Here is a 16,645-nt window from a genome sequence, read left to right on the forward strand (position 1 = left end):
GCAAAACTTTTTGATACCCCCTCGTATAAATGTGCCTTTTTCTTAGAACTGTCTTGAATGGAGTTACGCCACTTGTGCTCTTAAGTTTTGATGAGTCATGTATTAGTTATGGAGCGGAGGGGATGGTCACTATCTTTTTATTATTGTTTTTGATGTCTAAGTCTTAATGTTTTTTTGAATAAAGTAAAGTACCATTTTTAACTAATACATAAATTCAGCAACCCAGGCTAATTTTTAATAGTCTGAATATCATGCTACTTTGATTCAGGATATTGTTTTATGTATTAAGTCCACTAATAATACATGCATTGTTGAGAAATAATAATACCACAGCTCAATGATACTCTTGATGATTTTTTCCCTTAATATATGAATAATCTTAGAACCTTTTTTTTCACAGGACAAAGGCTCGTTCTACCTAGTATTTGAGTATATGGACCATGACTTAATGGGTTTGCTTGAGTCTGACATGGTAGAGTTCAATGAGATGCATAATGCCAGCATAATGAAACAGCTTTTAGATGGTTTAAATTATTGTCATAAGAAGAACTTTCTCCATAGAGACATTAAATGCAGCAATATCTTAATGAACAACAAGTAAGTCTTTCATTTACTTATTTTTTACTCTGCCTGTATGCTTCATTACTTGTCATATGCAGGGTGTCTCAAAAGTAATAGCTTAAACTGACACAGGTGAAAGTACACGATAATAGATGCAAAAAAGTCTCAGTAAACATAGGTCTGCAAACGAGCCGTTTTCAAGATAATTGCAAATGTGTGATTACAAGCTGCCACTGACGTCTTTGTTTGTAAACATCGTCCTAGTTGGTAAAATGCTAATAATACGGTAAGGTTCCATTTTCACTGCACAGCACAACTGACTTGACTCCCACAGTACGATTAGACTGTGTACTGATCGTATCCATCCTGTTTGATTACACCACCACCTCTCGGAAATGTTCTGTTTTGTAAACAAAGAGCAAACCTCGGACCGCACAAGGAGTAAAGCACTCTGTGTTTACAAAATGCAATCAATGATGGCTTGTAACCACACATTATTAGCATTTTACCAACTAGGACGATGTTTACAAACAATGAAGTCCGTGGCAGCTTGTAATCACACATACGCGATTATCTCGAAAACGGCTCGTTTGCAGACCCATGGTTACTGAGACTTTTTTGCTTCTATTATCGTGTACTTTCACCCTACTTATGAGTAGGGACAATGATTTATGGTTAATAAAATTCACCATTAGGGTACTTCTCTCGTAAGAAAGTAACATAATTGTTTTCTTTTGCGAGTATTTTGAAAAGCTAGCTTACATTTGGAAATACACTCATTCAGTTCAGGTAATGCTGAAGGCCACTGTGACTGTACAAGGTTCAGTTTATGGTCCCAACATTGATTCCTCCGAGAGCAGCACCTTCAGGGAGTCTATACACTTCGTCATATAACGTGCACTGTCACTAACAATACACACAATGTCCTCGTAAGCTATTTCATATTTCTGGAAGCAATTCATTAATGTTCGTGCAGATTCTGTTGCTGTTGCACTATTTAACACTTTCACACCAGTAACAAATAGTTCAGGTTCTGGACACAAAGTTTTGAACAAAATTATGAACACACATTGTCCTTTTCGGTCTGTTGTTTCATCACAGTATACAGCAGCCTTTTCCCCCTTAATTTTGCTTTTAACATCAGCATCCTGCTGAGCATGAATTTCGTCTACATATAGCTGCCTGAGAGTTGCACTTTTTGGTAAATCACCAGCACCTGAAAAAATAGACTGTTTCAACATGGTGTTTTAATAAGCTGAAATGGGATATTCTCTACAGCACCCTTTAAAATAAAAAATAAAATATATAATATAAGTTTTCAAGTATACGCACTCTATTTACCTTACATATCATTAGGTTAGGTAAGATCAGGCAGGTCTAGTTTGCTATCCACAAAAGGTGGTAATTCATGTGTGCCTAATTTACATTACTATATAAAAAAAATCCTGACATATACCTAACCTAACCTAATTGCACTTGATGTAAAATTGTTGCTTATATGTTCCACACACCACCCAGCAACAGAGAAAGAAAGGATCAAAAGTTGCATGATGTAAACGCTTGAAAAACAATGTTTTGTCCCAATATCGGACATATATAGTTTTGCACCTCGAAAACTACGTTGGCACTTCCGTACCACCTCACAAAAAAAAAGGGGGGGGGGCAAGTTCTTAGTCATCAAAAAACCCAAGAAAAGAAAAAAATATTTAGATTGAAAATTTACCTGCCTTCAACATGTTCATCCAACCATTCCCAGGGTACAGGATTATCTAACTTTTCTTGTGGTATGTTCGCTGCCATGAAAGCTTTTGTGATTGATAGCAAGCACGAAGTCCTTCTTATCCGATTTAGCTGCTTTTGATGGGCCTGGTCTATCCACACATTCTGTCAGAGTTGCCTGCCTCTTGTTACCAATTTTGAGTGCTGAAGCTTTTCTCTCTTTGTGTGTATTGGTACTAGTGCAATGTTTTACGCATGTATCTCGCCGTGACCAGTCATTCCGTTGATTGCAGTATCGGCACATCAGTATATTTTGAAACTTGTCTGAGACATAGAATCCTTCTTCCTCGAACTCTCAAGCACATTCAAATACCGAAATAACTTTGGGCATTGTAATTCGCCAAAGAAACTATGAGCAAGTGCACAAGAAGCACGGACACGAAAATCCTTGAAACTCGTATTTTTTTGTGTCGCGTAATGGAGAGACAGACTACACACGATCTTCTGTAGGCCTCTGATTGAAACTTTTTGGACCTCGAACTTTGGCTGAAAAAAATAGTCCTACTGTAACATTTGCGTTTTAGCTACAAAAACATAACATCAACAGCAGAAAACTAATTTCTGTATTTTTTGCATGACAGCAACGTATTTCCGCATTACGTTGGAGCGAGATAGCCTGAGTTGCAAGAATGGAGAAATGAACGAACGGAGAAGAAAGAGGCTAAATACTTATCACTGACACCGTTTGCACTATGCACCTTTACGCTTCGGATGATGTAAAACTAGTAATGAAATGTTGAACTTCCATGAGCAAAATAACATCCAATGTTTTATTATGAAATAAGGTAAATTAATGTTGTTTTGACAATTGAATTTTCAGTGTTATTTCGTGAACTTCGACACTTTTAGTTTCATTTCGCATTTTGATTTGTATTTCGCGGTACTTCGTGAATAAATTGGAGTCAAATGGTCACAACTCACATCCACTTGACTCGAAACAAAATTATACACACTTTAAAATGATTTTGCGTTTAAAGCGTTCGCGAAATTTCAGTGTCCCTACTTATGAGACACCCTGTATTTAAGGTTGTTGCTTTATGTACCTAAAATAAATAGAACAGGTTCCTAGGGTTCACTCTCAGATGTTGTTTAAGATTTGTACAAATGTCATGTCCTAGGTTTATATACAAGATTTCATTATTGTGATTATCCTCGAGAGGCAACAAATCAACATAGCTAGAGCTTCCTGAACTCAGGATTAAAAGGAGTGTAATCTAGTCTTTGTTTTCCCAGCCTGCTTGCTCCTGTGAGAACTAGTCTATCCATACTACAGTGCATCAGTTTTGCTCGGAGCCAAGATAATGGGTGACAGCAAAACGACAAGGCATGGTACAGATTTCGGCATTTTCGTCCTGTAACGTCCCGCTGTAGTGCATTAATTCAGACAGCCAAAAATAAAACCATGCTTGTTTTTACTATGTCACCGCATACAACATGTATATATCAACAGGGGCAAATACATATTACCAGGTGGGGTTTCTTTAGTAATAATAATTATAATAATAAAAGTGAAATGGTAATTTTTTATGATTTTTCGCTTTGTATAACATCATTTTGAGCCGTTGAGTAAAGCGGTGCTGTTCTGGCAGAGGCCTGTTGTCATTTTCCTGCATATACCGGAGAACTTGCAAATTGAAAACACCAGTATAACTCACCCTCCTATAAATTTTGATTTCCCTTTCTTCTACTACAGAATAAACAAGGTGGTTACAGATGTGAAAGCTTTGGGATGCAAAGTGGAGGGAGAAGAAGAGAAAGGGGTGGGGGAACTGTGTTTGCAAAAGACTATATTCTAGTCTTGGTCCACACAGCAACAGGGGACTCATTGGATATATATGATGTCATTCCCTCTTCATTGGCATAGCAGCAGCTTTACAACTAAGAAAGCTATTTTTGAACCTGAATTGTACTGTACACGACATATAATTTTTTGTTGCTTTTCCCATCAAAAACCAGGTGCGCATTATACATTTTCATGATGAAAGTTGTGTGAATTACTCACAAATTTAATATATATATATTAATAACTTATGTTTTGCGAGTATCTAGGTAACTCCTGCGACGTTTCAGGATACAACTGCTCCCTTCCTCAGGCTGCTCACGTTTAACAGGAAGAAGCATGAATGTTCGGTGGGGAGAGCATGACGGGGATATAAGGGAGGGAGTTCCCAAGACCGGGCTCTCCGAACATATCCTTGACGAAGGCCATGTAATCGCCAAACGGAAAGTGCTTAGGGAAGAGAGAATAAATTAAACAGGGATGATGGGAATATCGATGAGATGTGGGGGAAGATGTTCAAGAAATGGGATGGGAAGGAATATGTAAAAAGAAAAAGGATTTAACGTAACCTCGGAAGTAGCACGCCAAGCTGAAATGGAACAGGAATTCACACTGGACTTGACGTGAACTGGAATGGAGGAGTGGGGGGAAAAATTGCAGGGGAAATAGAGGAGAAAGAGAGGGGAAGTGCCAGACCTCGCACTCTACAAGGAAGCATTGGAGTATTGCAGCACACGCAGATGGTAGTCTGATGTGCACCTGTAATGGGTTTTAGATTTTTATTGGTTTTTTAACCACACACCTTTTACCAATCCTATATCCTGTACCTATGGAGAGTTCGACGTGGTTATGATTTATACATAACCTAAAAGTGAGCAGCTTGAGGAAGGGAGCAGTTGCGTCCCGGAATTTTGCAGGAGTTACCTAGATACTCGGAAAACTTAAGTTATTAATATATATGCATTATACATGCGGAAATGCGGTAATTTATGTTTGGGTAGTTTTAAGTGTAGGGGTTTAATTTGTTCCTCTTCTTTCTTCCAGAGGCGAAGTAAAATTGGCAGATTTTGGTTTAGCCCGACTGTACAATGCAGAAGATCGACAGAGGCCATACACGAATAAAGTAATTACCTTGTGGTACCGCCCTCCAGAATTATTACTAGGTGAAGAAAGATATGGACCAGCTATTGACGTATGGAGTTGCGGCTGTATATTGGGTGAATTGTTCTTGAAGAAACCACTTTTCCAGGTAATTGAGCAATCTTAAAATATATTTTTTGTTAGCAATAATTGGCCATAAAGGTTTGCTGAATAGTGATATATACTGTAGTTACCTTACAATTTGGCACACACAGATGATGTACTAAGAGTCCTGGTCGAGCCTACATTTTTCACTTAACCTTTAGCTCACTGGACCCCTCTCTCGCCTGTAAGCCTTACAGGATGGGAACTTTTGAAGTGCATGTTTTTCAAACTTGGTACACAGTACAAAATAAATTTTAGCTCAAGAACTAATTGTCATAGATGAAATATATTTTTGAATTGCAGAGATTTTAGTGAATGTGAAATTTGTAGTTTACTTCCAAATAATAATATTTATAGAAAGAACAAAGTGGATTTTTTTCTACAATTGGTATCATGCCCCTGTGGCCACCCCAACAGACCAGTGAATTAAATTTTTTAAAAAAGTAAGATGCACAACTATAGTGAACCACAAGCAAAAATACCTGTGCAGACCCATGACTCCTGTGCACCTTACTCCCACGTGGAGGGGAGGGGGGAGAGTGGACCATACTTCCTTATGGCCCGAGCTGAATGGAAGAAGGGAAAGCTGCACGGGGACTTTTTGTTGTCCAAGGTTTTTTTTTCTTGTGGTCGCTCTATAAGACCATTCTTTGACTATTTGTAATGCCTGTCCCCGAATTTGAAGAAAGAAAGAATTGAAATTATGCAACATTTTTTAAAGTTGCAATTTTCAGGAAATTTTGAAAATTGGGCATTACCCCCTGGAATCCTAATTGTGGCATGTTTTTAATGTGTTCTTTTCTTCTCATAATTACATATAAAACTGAAATATATCAGCAAAAAGCTGTGGTTGAGGAGTTAGAGCCCATTTTATCTTCTTCATATATTCAGAGGGAACAGAACTTTTCAAGCCCCACTTGTTAATAGTGTCAATGGGTATATTGCTTAATAATAGTAAAAATTTATATGTTAGTGTAATTTGAGTATGTCGTAACTTTATATGTATGCATATGAACATAAAAGACAACTGAAATATCATGTGTAGTTTTGAAGAAATGCTACGTTAATTGATGCTACATGTGTTGGGATATACGAGGAGGTACCCAAAAAAAAACTGAATTTTGTCACCTTGTTTTATTTTGACCGTACATGTACATGTTGTAGGTACATTCAGGTAAGCATGTCTAATCTAGTCACCTTCAAAGTATTGCCCATGTGCTTTAATGCAATTGTCCCAATGTTTTTTCCACTGTTGTATACAGTTTCGAAACTCCTCTGGTGCAATAATCTTCAAGGTTTTGTCTGTAATGTCTTTGACCTCATTGACGTCATGGAATCGCTTCCCTTTCACATTCCTCTTCATCCGCGGGAACAAAAAAAAAGTCACAGTGTGCTAAATCGGGTGAGTACGGGGGATGGGGCACAAGTACCATGTTGTTCTTTTCCAAGAATTGTCGCACTGACATGCCCGTGTGGGCTGGGACATTGTAATGGTGCAGTAACCACATTCCACTTGACAGTTCTGGATGCTTCCGTTGCACACTTTCACTCAATCTTTTCAAGACGTTCAGCTAAAATTGCTGGTTCACTGTTTGTCCTTGGGGAACAAATTCCCTGTGGACAATCCCATTCACATCAAAGAAACAAATCAACATTGTTTTCACATTGGATCGAACTTCACGTGCTTTCTTGGGATGTGGTGAATTTGGAGTCTTCCACTGGCTGGATGCTTGTGTTGATTCAGGATCGTACCCATAGCACCAGGACTAATTTGGTGCTTGTGCAGTTCAGCCTTCAAGTCACAACAAACATTCACTCAATTCTTTCTCAGCTCCTCTGACAGCAAGCAAGGCACAAATTTAGCAGACACCTGTCTCATCTTCAAATCGTCAGTTAAAATGCGCTGGCAGGTACTCCAGGACAACTCCACTTCTTCAGAAATTTGCTCGATGGTCTTTTGACGATCTTCATGAATGGCATCTCGAACTTTTCCAATGTTTTCTTCATTTCTGCCTGTCGAAGGACGGCCAGGCCTTGGCAAGTTGTCAGTTGACATGTTGCCATCTTTGAACCGGGAAAACCACTCGTAGACTTGTGTCTTTCCCTAAGCAGCTTCATTAAAAGCTTGCCGAAGCATAACAACAGTCTCAGCAGCCATTTTTCCCAACAGGAAACAAAATTTTACACAGGTCCTTTGCTCTTTGTGGTCCGCCATCTCAACAATCACTCCAAAATCGCCATACTCTTGCCGCAACACCACAAACTAACCGTTCAGCACAGAATAATGTCAACTTGCAGATTGATGCAAGATATCCCATACTAATCTGCTCAACACTATGATTCCGGGTTTTTTTTTGGGTACCTCCTCGTATATATCCCAATCAGCTTCTGAAGGTTAAAAGTAACTAAATTCTCATAGTGTGTGCCAAATGGTAAAATAATATACAGCTCCATGGTTGAAGATGTTAGGCACTGTTGGTTTCATCAGTGTTCTAAAGTCAGTGGATCCTGTTGCAGTATTACTGACACAAATTTCACACAGTAGAGGTAGAGTATCAGGTGGAGCCAGGACTGGCTTTATAGCTTAGTTGGTAGAGCAAAGGCACGGTATGCCTACCGAGGTTTGAGTCTGCCTGGCAACATATGGGGAAGGATGCACATTGTGACAGCAATTTGTTATGTTGCCTGTCATCTTACACAAACATGCAATCTTTGTATGTCATATTTACGTGACTATGTCTTTTTATTTTTAGGCCAATGTGGAACTTTTGCAGTTGGATGCAATATCTCGATTATGTGGAACACCTACACCTGCTGTGTGGCCAAATGTAATAAAGCTTCCACTGTGGCATACGTTGAAACCAAAGAAAACTCACCGCAGACGGTTGCGTGAGGACTTCGTTTTTATGCCACCAACAGCTTTGGATTTGCTGGACAAGATGTTGGAATTAGATCCAGAAAAGCGAATAACTGCAGAGGATGCCTTGAAGTGTTCCTGGTTGAAGAATATTGAGCCTGAAAAGTAAGTTCACAATTTTCTTTTGCAAGCAAGAGGTGTAGTCAATTAAAGATTTAAAGATTTGATTTTAAAGATTTAAATTGGTTATTTTTCTGACTTTTCACATTGTTTTCCTCAAAATTCCTGTTTTCAACAATCAAGCTCTATGAAGTGTTAAAATGACAAATAAAACATTGATCGAATATGAACTGTTTTTGATACCAAAATATCCTTTTTGACAAAAAAGATTGTCAAAAGATCCTCTGTTGTACTGTAGAACCTGATTTATATTACTTACGTAACACCCAGTGACAAACATGTAACTTTTCATTCCTTCACTCTGGCTATGCATCTTTTACATAACTATTACAGTCACTTTTTATGTGGATCAGAGATCCCTCATAGCCATAAGGTCATCATTCATGATTTCAGTGTGGGGCATTGTGTGTAAGTTCCAAAACTTTACTGTTCACCCAGCATCATGAAAATATTGAACTGTGGGTCCGACAAGACAATATATTTGAAAATAATTAGAGATTGATTAATCTATCACTACTAGACTCACTACTCTCAGTGATCATCACTAATTGTTTACTGTAATGATTGTTTTTTGTGCAGTGCTCATTGAAGTTGATGTGTTTTATATTCTCAAAGTGTTGCTTTAAGAGTGAATTAATTGGAGTTATTTGTTGTCAAACTAACATGTAGTTGATAAAAATGGTTGTTTTAGTTTAATGTGAATATGATGTATATATTTGCAATATTAACACCTTGTAGCTAGTTGTATACCTATTCTAAAATATGAACACAAATATGCAGTTTTCAATTTGCTTACCTGGTATTGAAATTGATAAATATTAGTTATTTCAAATAATTTGTAGTCCAAAAATTATAAAAGTAGTTTAATATGAAGACTTTACCATCACATTATAATACAAAAAAATTGAACTCTATAGGAACTCATTGCAGTCCCATTTTGCACACAAATAGTAAATTGATGTTCTAAAAAATATATCGTGTTCGTGCCATCTTATTGCCATTTTCCTTGCTGTTTGTCCCAACAGAATACAAGAAAAACGGCAATAAGATGGCACGAACACGATTTGGACATTATAAATCTAAACCCAAGAACAGGTTTGTCAAATCATATTATCGAAGAGAAGCATTTGATTAAAAAGAGAAGGGTTTTAAAAAGATTAACGGGAAACACAGAGTTGAATGTCTGGGAAGCTTCGTTCATTGCAGAAGAACTCTGGAATAAATTAAATAATGAAAATGGTAACATAGATCCAGTATGGAGTTTTCTTTTTCACAAATGGAGTAAGCCACCAGCTTTAAAATTTAATGTAACAGAAAACATCAAGAGACTTTGTGAAAACAATGATGAATTTGAATTACCTGATGATATTTGGGATTCATAATTTTTTTAAAAAATCTGAAATTAAAATAAAACAGACTGCTTTTTTCACAGTTAAGTTGCTATATTACAACAATGTAACATTGACAACATCCATTATATAACAGATTCTTTTTGTTTAAAAAAATTACTAACCATTGTTATAACTGTATCTTTAGTCAAAATGAAATTAAATGTGTGATGAAAGGAGCGTGTGTTCTCCTGAAACGTCACAAAGAAATACTGTTTTCTTATGCTTGTAATAACCATAAACTACAGGAAAATAATTCTGATGAAATCAGTAGTGCATTACATTGAGGAGCAGATAAGAACGAAAGTGACATACCTAGAAAGAGGAAAGGAAATCCTTCTCAGTGGAAGAAGAGTGTAGAAAGCGTAGATGGCTGAAAGGAAAATCATATACAGGACACTGTGGAATTGAACATGCTGCTCGTCCTATGTTACCTGGCTCTTGCTCTAATCAAGCGATGCACAAATGCTCAACTTTTATCAGTGGAGCCGATAGAGAGTTGTATTCGGAGGTTCGAAATCTACTATTGACGACCAGCGCCAGTTCATAAGGAACCACATAGAACAGAATCCAAAAGGAAGAACCACAAGAAATATTAGAGATTCAAGAAGACAGTTCTCAAATCCCTATTCCTTCACAGTTCAGGATGTGAAAAGGCCAGTCTGTCGAAAGTTCTTCATGTCTACATTAAATGTCACAGGTGCATTAATAAGAAGTTCCCTAAGGAAGTGTACCGCAACAGGAATACTGGAAAAGGACAAGAGAGGGAAGCACACCCCTCATAATAAGCTCAATTTGGCTTCCGAAGAATTTATAAGAAAGCACATTACCTCATTTCCAGCTGTGGAGTCTCATTACTGTAGGAAGTCATCAACAAAAAAGTACTTGGATCCTTCGTTAAGCATAAGTATTGTGTACAGGATGTATAAGGAAGATTGTATCAAGAACAATCATAATGCTGTAAGTTGGGAAAAATACAGGCAAGTGTTCAACGAGTACAATCTTGTATTCTTCAAACCAAAAAAAATGTAAAAAATGTGTGGCTTATAACAACATGACCGAGGAAGAAAGAAAAATGCATGATGATGATCATAAGCTTCACATGGAAAGAAAACTCCGCAAGGAAGGCTAGGGATGAAGATAAAGCTTTGTCTCATCAGGATTCAAACGTATTGTCTTTCAATTTTGACCTTCAAGCAGTCTTAAATACACCAAAGGGACCGGCAGGTCCAATATTTTACATGCGCAAATTGGCAATTTATAATTTGACAATATACAATTTGGGAAATCAGAATGCACACTGTTATGTCTGGGATGAGACTCAAGGGAAGAGAGGAGCGACTGAAATTGCTTCTTGTGTTTATAATTATGTGATGGCTCAATGTGAGGTAACTGCAGTCCGTATGATGTCAGATTGTTGAGGAGGACAACAAAAGAACTCTATTTTTGCTGGTATGTGCATATTTCTTTTAAAACGACATCCTTCTTTGCAAATCATAGATTTTTTGAAAGTGGACACACAGAAATGGTGATTGAGAGGAAATCAAAACATGTTCCGGTTTACACCCCTGAAGGATGGATGCAGCTGATTTGCACTGCTCGAAGCAAACCTTCGCCAGTGATTGTGAAAACTCTACTTCATGACGATTTTGATGACTCCAAGTCATTTTCTCAAGATCAAATTCCGAAAAAAATTTCATGGAGAAGTGTTTGTTGGTTGCAATATCGAAGAATGGAGACCAGAAAAATATTCTTCAAGCTTGATTTCAATTCTGATTTCCATGAAGTCATCCTGAAGCAATCAAGAGGCAGACCAAGTGACGGCCCACTACTGAAGGTCTACAATGAAGAACTTCAAATTGCTGAAGCCAAGTTACAGGACCTTCAAAAAATGTGTGATGACTTAACCATTCCTAGGGAGTACCATCCATTTTACAAGTCGCTGAAAAGCAACAAAACTGTTTGTGATAGCTTACCTGAACCTGATGAAGATAAAGATTCGGATTATGAATAATAATTGTGTCTTCTCTTTTGTACTTTTTACAGTACTATTTGTAACTTAATGTCATTTCTGATGTGTGTATTAATAAATGTTTACCTAGAATAAATAGTAACAACCATAAAAACTTGGACACATGCGCACTTTGAAATTGTAACTATATTGTAACTGTAGAGTTCATAAAGACAATCCCAGTGCTTTAATCCTTTAAAAATCCTATAAAAATCCTTAAGGAGAGAAATAAGACATAATTTAACACACCATAAGTGGGTACAAATTTCACCAATGACAATATTTACCTAAATGTAAAACCTGATTTTTCTTGGGTCCTTGAATATTAAAACCAGTTTATCTCAAAACTAACATTTTGCACATTCGTGGTTTTGGCATTGGAACGACGATGTGGCAGTTGAAATTTCGACTGTTCTGCAGCTAAAGGTTTGAACTCTCTAGGTCAAATAATTTTTGATCTGCAGCTGTTTAAATATTTCAAAATATTGTCAATTTTTTGTGTTTGTTGAGTTTTTGAAAGTCAATAGCTCAAAAACTAAAAGCTCACAAAATCTGAATTTTTGTAGTTTTTATTAGCTTTATGGTTACTACCACTGCACCAAAAATTATCAATTTCTGAGATGTCAGTGTTCAGACCAGTGGTTGATTTGACATGGAAAGATCCAGTGGAGTTTTTACCTTTGGAAAGATAAATACATATTTAGTCATTTAATTATACAAACCTAGGCATATGAATTAAGTTTTTATTCATAATATAATAGCAAGATGTCAGAATTACAGGCTATTGTAATTTACTGGTAATTTTACTGAGAAAACGATATGCACCTATATCTGCTGATATTGAATGATAGGGCACCAATTTAATCTGTTCCATTCCTAATAATAATATAATTATTGTATAATTAAATAAATACCATGTATTTTATTCTCCAATCATGAATAATAATATATAAAAAAGTGAGGATGATATGGTTAAGAGGAGAAATGGTGGAGGCTACTGTGCTTGTAAAATAAATTTAAAATAGTAGTGAACTGTACATTCTGTACTTTGGAAAAAATTGAATATTCTGGAAAACTTGGGGAAAATACAATTAGAGTTTATGTGGGAACCCTGTAATAAATTCCATAGCATAGGATGGAATAATGAAGTACTGTAGCAATGTCATATGATGTAGTCATATTGGTGAAATTACCAACAATTTTACATATCCAATATAATTAAAAAGATCTCATAATTTGGTGCAAAATTCTGCCATTTTGTTACTATTTTTGTGGATAAAAATTCATAATTCATATGTACCTAGTTTTCAGTGGCATATTTTCCCATGTTACCTGTAAACCAACTTTTTTCATATGTATAGGAATTTCTGGGAAATTTGAAGTTGTCAGACTTTTTGTTCTGTACTTGCGTCACTGCATTGGAATTTTATTTCTGTTACATCTGAGTAATATATACAATAAATAAGAATTGTTATGGTAAACCAAGTCAAATTTTCAGAACATGCCACTGCTAGTTTTATAAATTAAATACGTAAATATGCTGTATATTATTTTATGACAAAAATATTGCAATCACCTGCTTTAAAGGTAAAAAGGTAAAGTGTTCCCCTGTGCTTAGCACCACGCCATGAAGGCGTATAGGGGGTGTGGGGGTAACGCCCCACACTTTCTTGATCCGGTCGTGAGTAGGGGTGATGTGATCAGCACCACGCCCCTGACCGCCTTTACCCCCCAGGGTTTCCCCCAGGTACCCATGTTATTCGACGCTGGGTGGGCGCCGGGGCCGCTTCCAACCGTTAGAAAAGTTCCCGGATTTGAACCGGCCGGGGAACGAACCCGGGACCTTATTGCAATCACAGGATAATAAATTCAATAAAAAAATGTATGAGCTATTCATGTTCTTCAAGGAACAATTACAACTTTAGATCAGATCACTTAACGTGTATTGGCAAAAATTTCATAATTTCCCATCCTTAAAATTCTATGGTATACATATTTCTAGAAATGCAATCTAAGGTATGTTTGTATTGCCTTTTTAGGATGCCTCCACCTGCTCTACCAACCTGGCAGGATTGTCATGAACTTTGGAGTAAAAAGAGACGAAGGCAGTTACGTGAACAACAAGAGTCTCTCCAAAATTTGCCACCTGGAAAACCATCTGCTACGAAAGACAAATTGAAGTCATTCGAGGATTCCATGGAAATTGGAGGGTAGGTGTGAGATTACTTTTTAATTAATTGCTGATGCATGTTATGTAATCCATCAATTTATCAAGTAGTGTTATGTAGCCTAAAATTATTGTAAGTAATAAGAGAAGCGAAAGGTATAAATTGTCATGTTTACAATATGAATCTTTATATTTTCTTTCTTCGAACTTGGAAGACCCATTTGCTTTCTATGGGTTGCTCTTCTTTTCTGTGTTTCAAATTTTTTGTTTTGTTTTCCATATCTTACTTTACGTGGGTTTTCTGCCTCCTTCGGCTAATCCCAAGATTCATTTTCCATTTTTTGCTTTATCTTTTTTTAAAAAAGGAAAGCATTAGTTGCTAATTTTCTCATGTTATTCATGTGGTATGCTTCTGTTGTTAAACAGCAATATGGAATTATATATTATTGCAGTAAAACATTTCAAGAGTCATACCAACAGTTTAACAGTTGAAAATATAAGTTCAGGAAACAAATTGCTTTGTAACATTGTGTATACTGGAAGACTGGAAGACCATATAATATTGTTCTTAGGAAGATATTTTCTTGCACTGAGAATATATTTTAAAACAAGTTTTTGCAGAACAGTATTTAAAAGAACATGCAATGCAGACTGTGTTCTATTTCAGAATGCATTAGTAGCTTGTTCAACACTTTGTTGGAAGTTTTTTGTGTATTTGCATTTTTACCTTTTTTCAGTGTATAATTTTGGAAAGAACTTTCAGATCTTTTCTGTTGAAGTTAGAAAATAAATAACTGATACAGCTTTTTTTTTGTTCTAATAAACTCTTCACATATTACTTATTTTTGAAAACATTTTGATTCGCAATGAAAGAAGTAACCTGAATTATTTTTCAAAACAATAAAAGTATGATAGTCATTTGTAGTTTTCTTTGCTGCATCATCTTTTATTAGTGGTAGTAGATAAGTTAGCCTATAGTTTATTTTGTTGCATAATATTTTATTTGTTTAAACTGTACGATGTATGAATCAATGGCTGATTGCTTGCAGATCCCCAATCAGCACTCCTGTGAAGCGAGCATTATATGAAAGGTAATTTCTTTCTTTTTTTATTTTAAGATGGTGCAGCTGAAAATGCTGATGGTATACTAGTTAAGTCTTTCTTTTTAGTGGTGTGAGTTTGCTAAGCTATAGGTAGGATTGTTACATAAGTTCCGATTGTGGTTAACTTCATTTTAAGGTGTGTTCCATTTTATATTCATTTTCTTTTTTTTGATCTATATTTACCAGGGCTGTAAAAGTATAATTGCCACAAATTTCTTTCTCTCATTCTCATATTTATATGCAAATATTTTATAGAATACTAGAGAACTTTTTATACATTTTGAATATTTAATAAAACGCACAGCTATGAAAATAGGCAGCTGGGAAAATTGCGCTGGTGCCACATATGGGAAAAACAAAGTTAGAGGACATAAGTTGCTGGTTCCCGTGCACTGTGTGGAAACGTCAACCTGCCTGCATTGCCTAGTTTGAGCATCAGACTGACCTCTCTCCGGGGCACTTTTTTGCAAATACTGTCAGTTTGTGTCACATTCTTTTAAACCTTCAAATGCACGGGGTTGTGCTCGGATGTGGCAACAGCACAAACTTCTGTCACCTGCATAATTTCATGGCCGTGCTTCTAGTTGTAATTTTTCTCAGTTGTCAAGTAAATATAGTTAATGCAACATAATGCATGTGAATGAGAGAATGAAATTTGGCCAGGTGAGTGGGATGGTAGAATGTAGATTACTTGTAGAAGGGTTTAGAGACTGTAGAGAATTTATAAAAATCCTCATGGTACAATGTAATCAATATCCCTTGTGCTTGGTAAGTATTTTAAAGTGCAGTCTATTGCAAGTGTAAAAGCTATATAGTGTTTAAATTAAATTGTGTACTTTTAGGTTTTTATTGCTTTTTGTGTATGCTGAAGGTGATGGGGTAATAGCAAAGATCAGGAATATTATAAATCTCATGTTACACATAATAGAATTTGCAAATTCCTCGTGGCGATAAAAAATAAATAGAAGTCTCAACACGTACCTTGTTTTTTGTCTAGGTTTTCAGTTCTCTCTTCTGAACTAGCTTTCAGGCTGAAGTCAAAAGTGACATGTTCTGAAATGTTAAGTGGTGAACAAAATCATTTGTGGAAGAGAAACTATTTAACATAGACAGTTGTGTTTCTTTTTTTCTTCCCTCACAAAGTATCGTTCTCTTGTGGGAAGGGAAATTTTAAAAATCCCATTTGAAGAGACCATGTAACCCCTGCAATAAACCAATATGTGCATCAAAATAATTCTAAAATGCCATAATCCTAGGGTCCTACAATCATGCAAAAGTTTCATTGATAATAGTTCAATAGTTAATTGCAAATATAAATGGATTATGCAGCTTTAAAAAAAGTATGGTAGGTGCCGATATACAGGGTAAGTCAAAATGATGGACCCGATTTCAATCATTTATTCTGTGAAATATAATAAACAAATGTTATTGTGAGACATGTGCTAAGAAAGGTAAACTGTCAAAGTTTTTTTCAAACAAATCCCAAGTGTTCTATGTGAGCACCTTGCGTAACACTGCACACATCAAGCCGATAGTCTATCTCCTGCCAAACCTTGTGTAGCATGTTGCGGTCA

The 16,645-nt window shown here is 36.3% G+C and overlaps 1 protein-coding gene across 3 annotated transcripts in view; it reads left to right on the plus strand.

Moving 5' to 3' along the window:
• The window catches only part of Cdk12 (Cyclin-dependent kinase 12), a 92,601-nt gene that overhangs the window by 54,333 nt on the left and 21,623 nt on the right, over positions 1-16,645 (plus strand). For 2 of the 3 annotated variants that reach the window (XR_014441589.1, XM_083120369.1), the window contains exons 7-11: positions 401-597; positions 5,165-5,369; positions 8,119-8,387; positions 13,841-14,011; positions 15,018-15,059. Coding sequence is in view for 2 of the 3 variants with exons in the window: in XM_083120369.1 (XP_082976495.1) it covers positions 401-597; positions 5,165-5,369; positions 8,119-8,387; positions 13,841-14,011; positions 15,018-15,059 (884 nt within the window). In the remaining variant the exon portion in view is untranslated. The remainder of the gene's footprint in view (positions 1-400; positions 598-5,164; positions 5,370-8,118; positions 8,388-13,840; positions 14,012-15,017; positions 15,060-16,645) is intronic. The other variant, XM_083120370.1, reaches the window with a different exon arrangement.

Source organism: Lepisma saccharinum, chromosome 4 (genome assembly GCF_977018435.1).
Source record: "Lepisma saccharinum chromosome 4, izLepSacc3.1, whole genome shotgun sequence".
NCBI lineage: Eukaryota > Metazoa > Arthropoda > Insecta > Zygentoma > Lepismatidae > Lepisma > Lepisma saccharinum.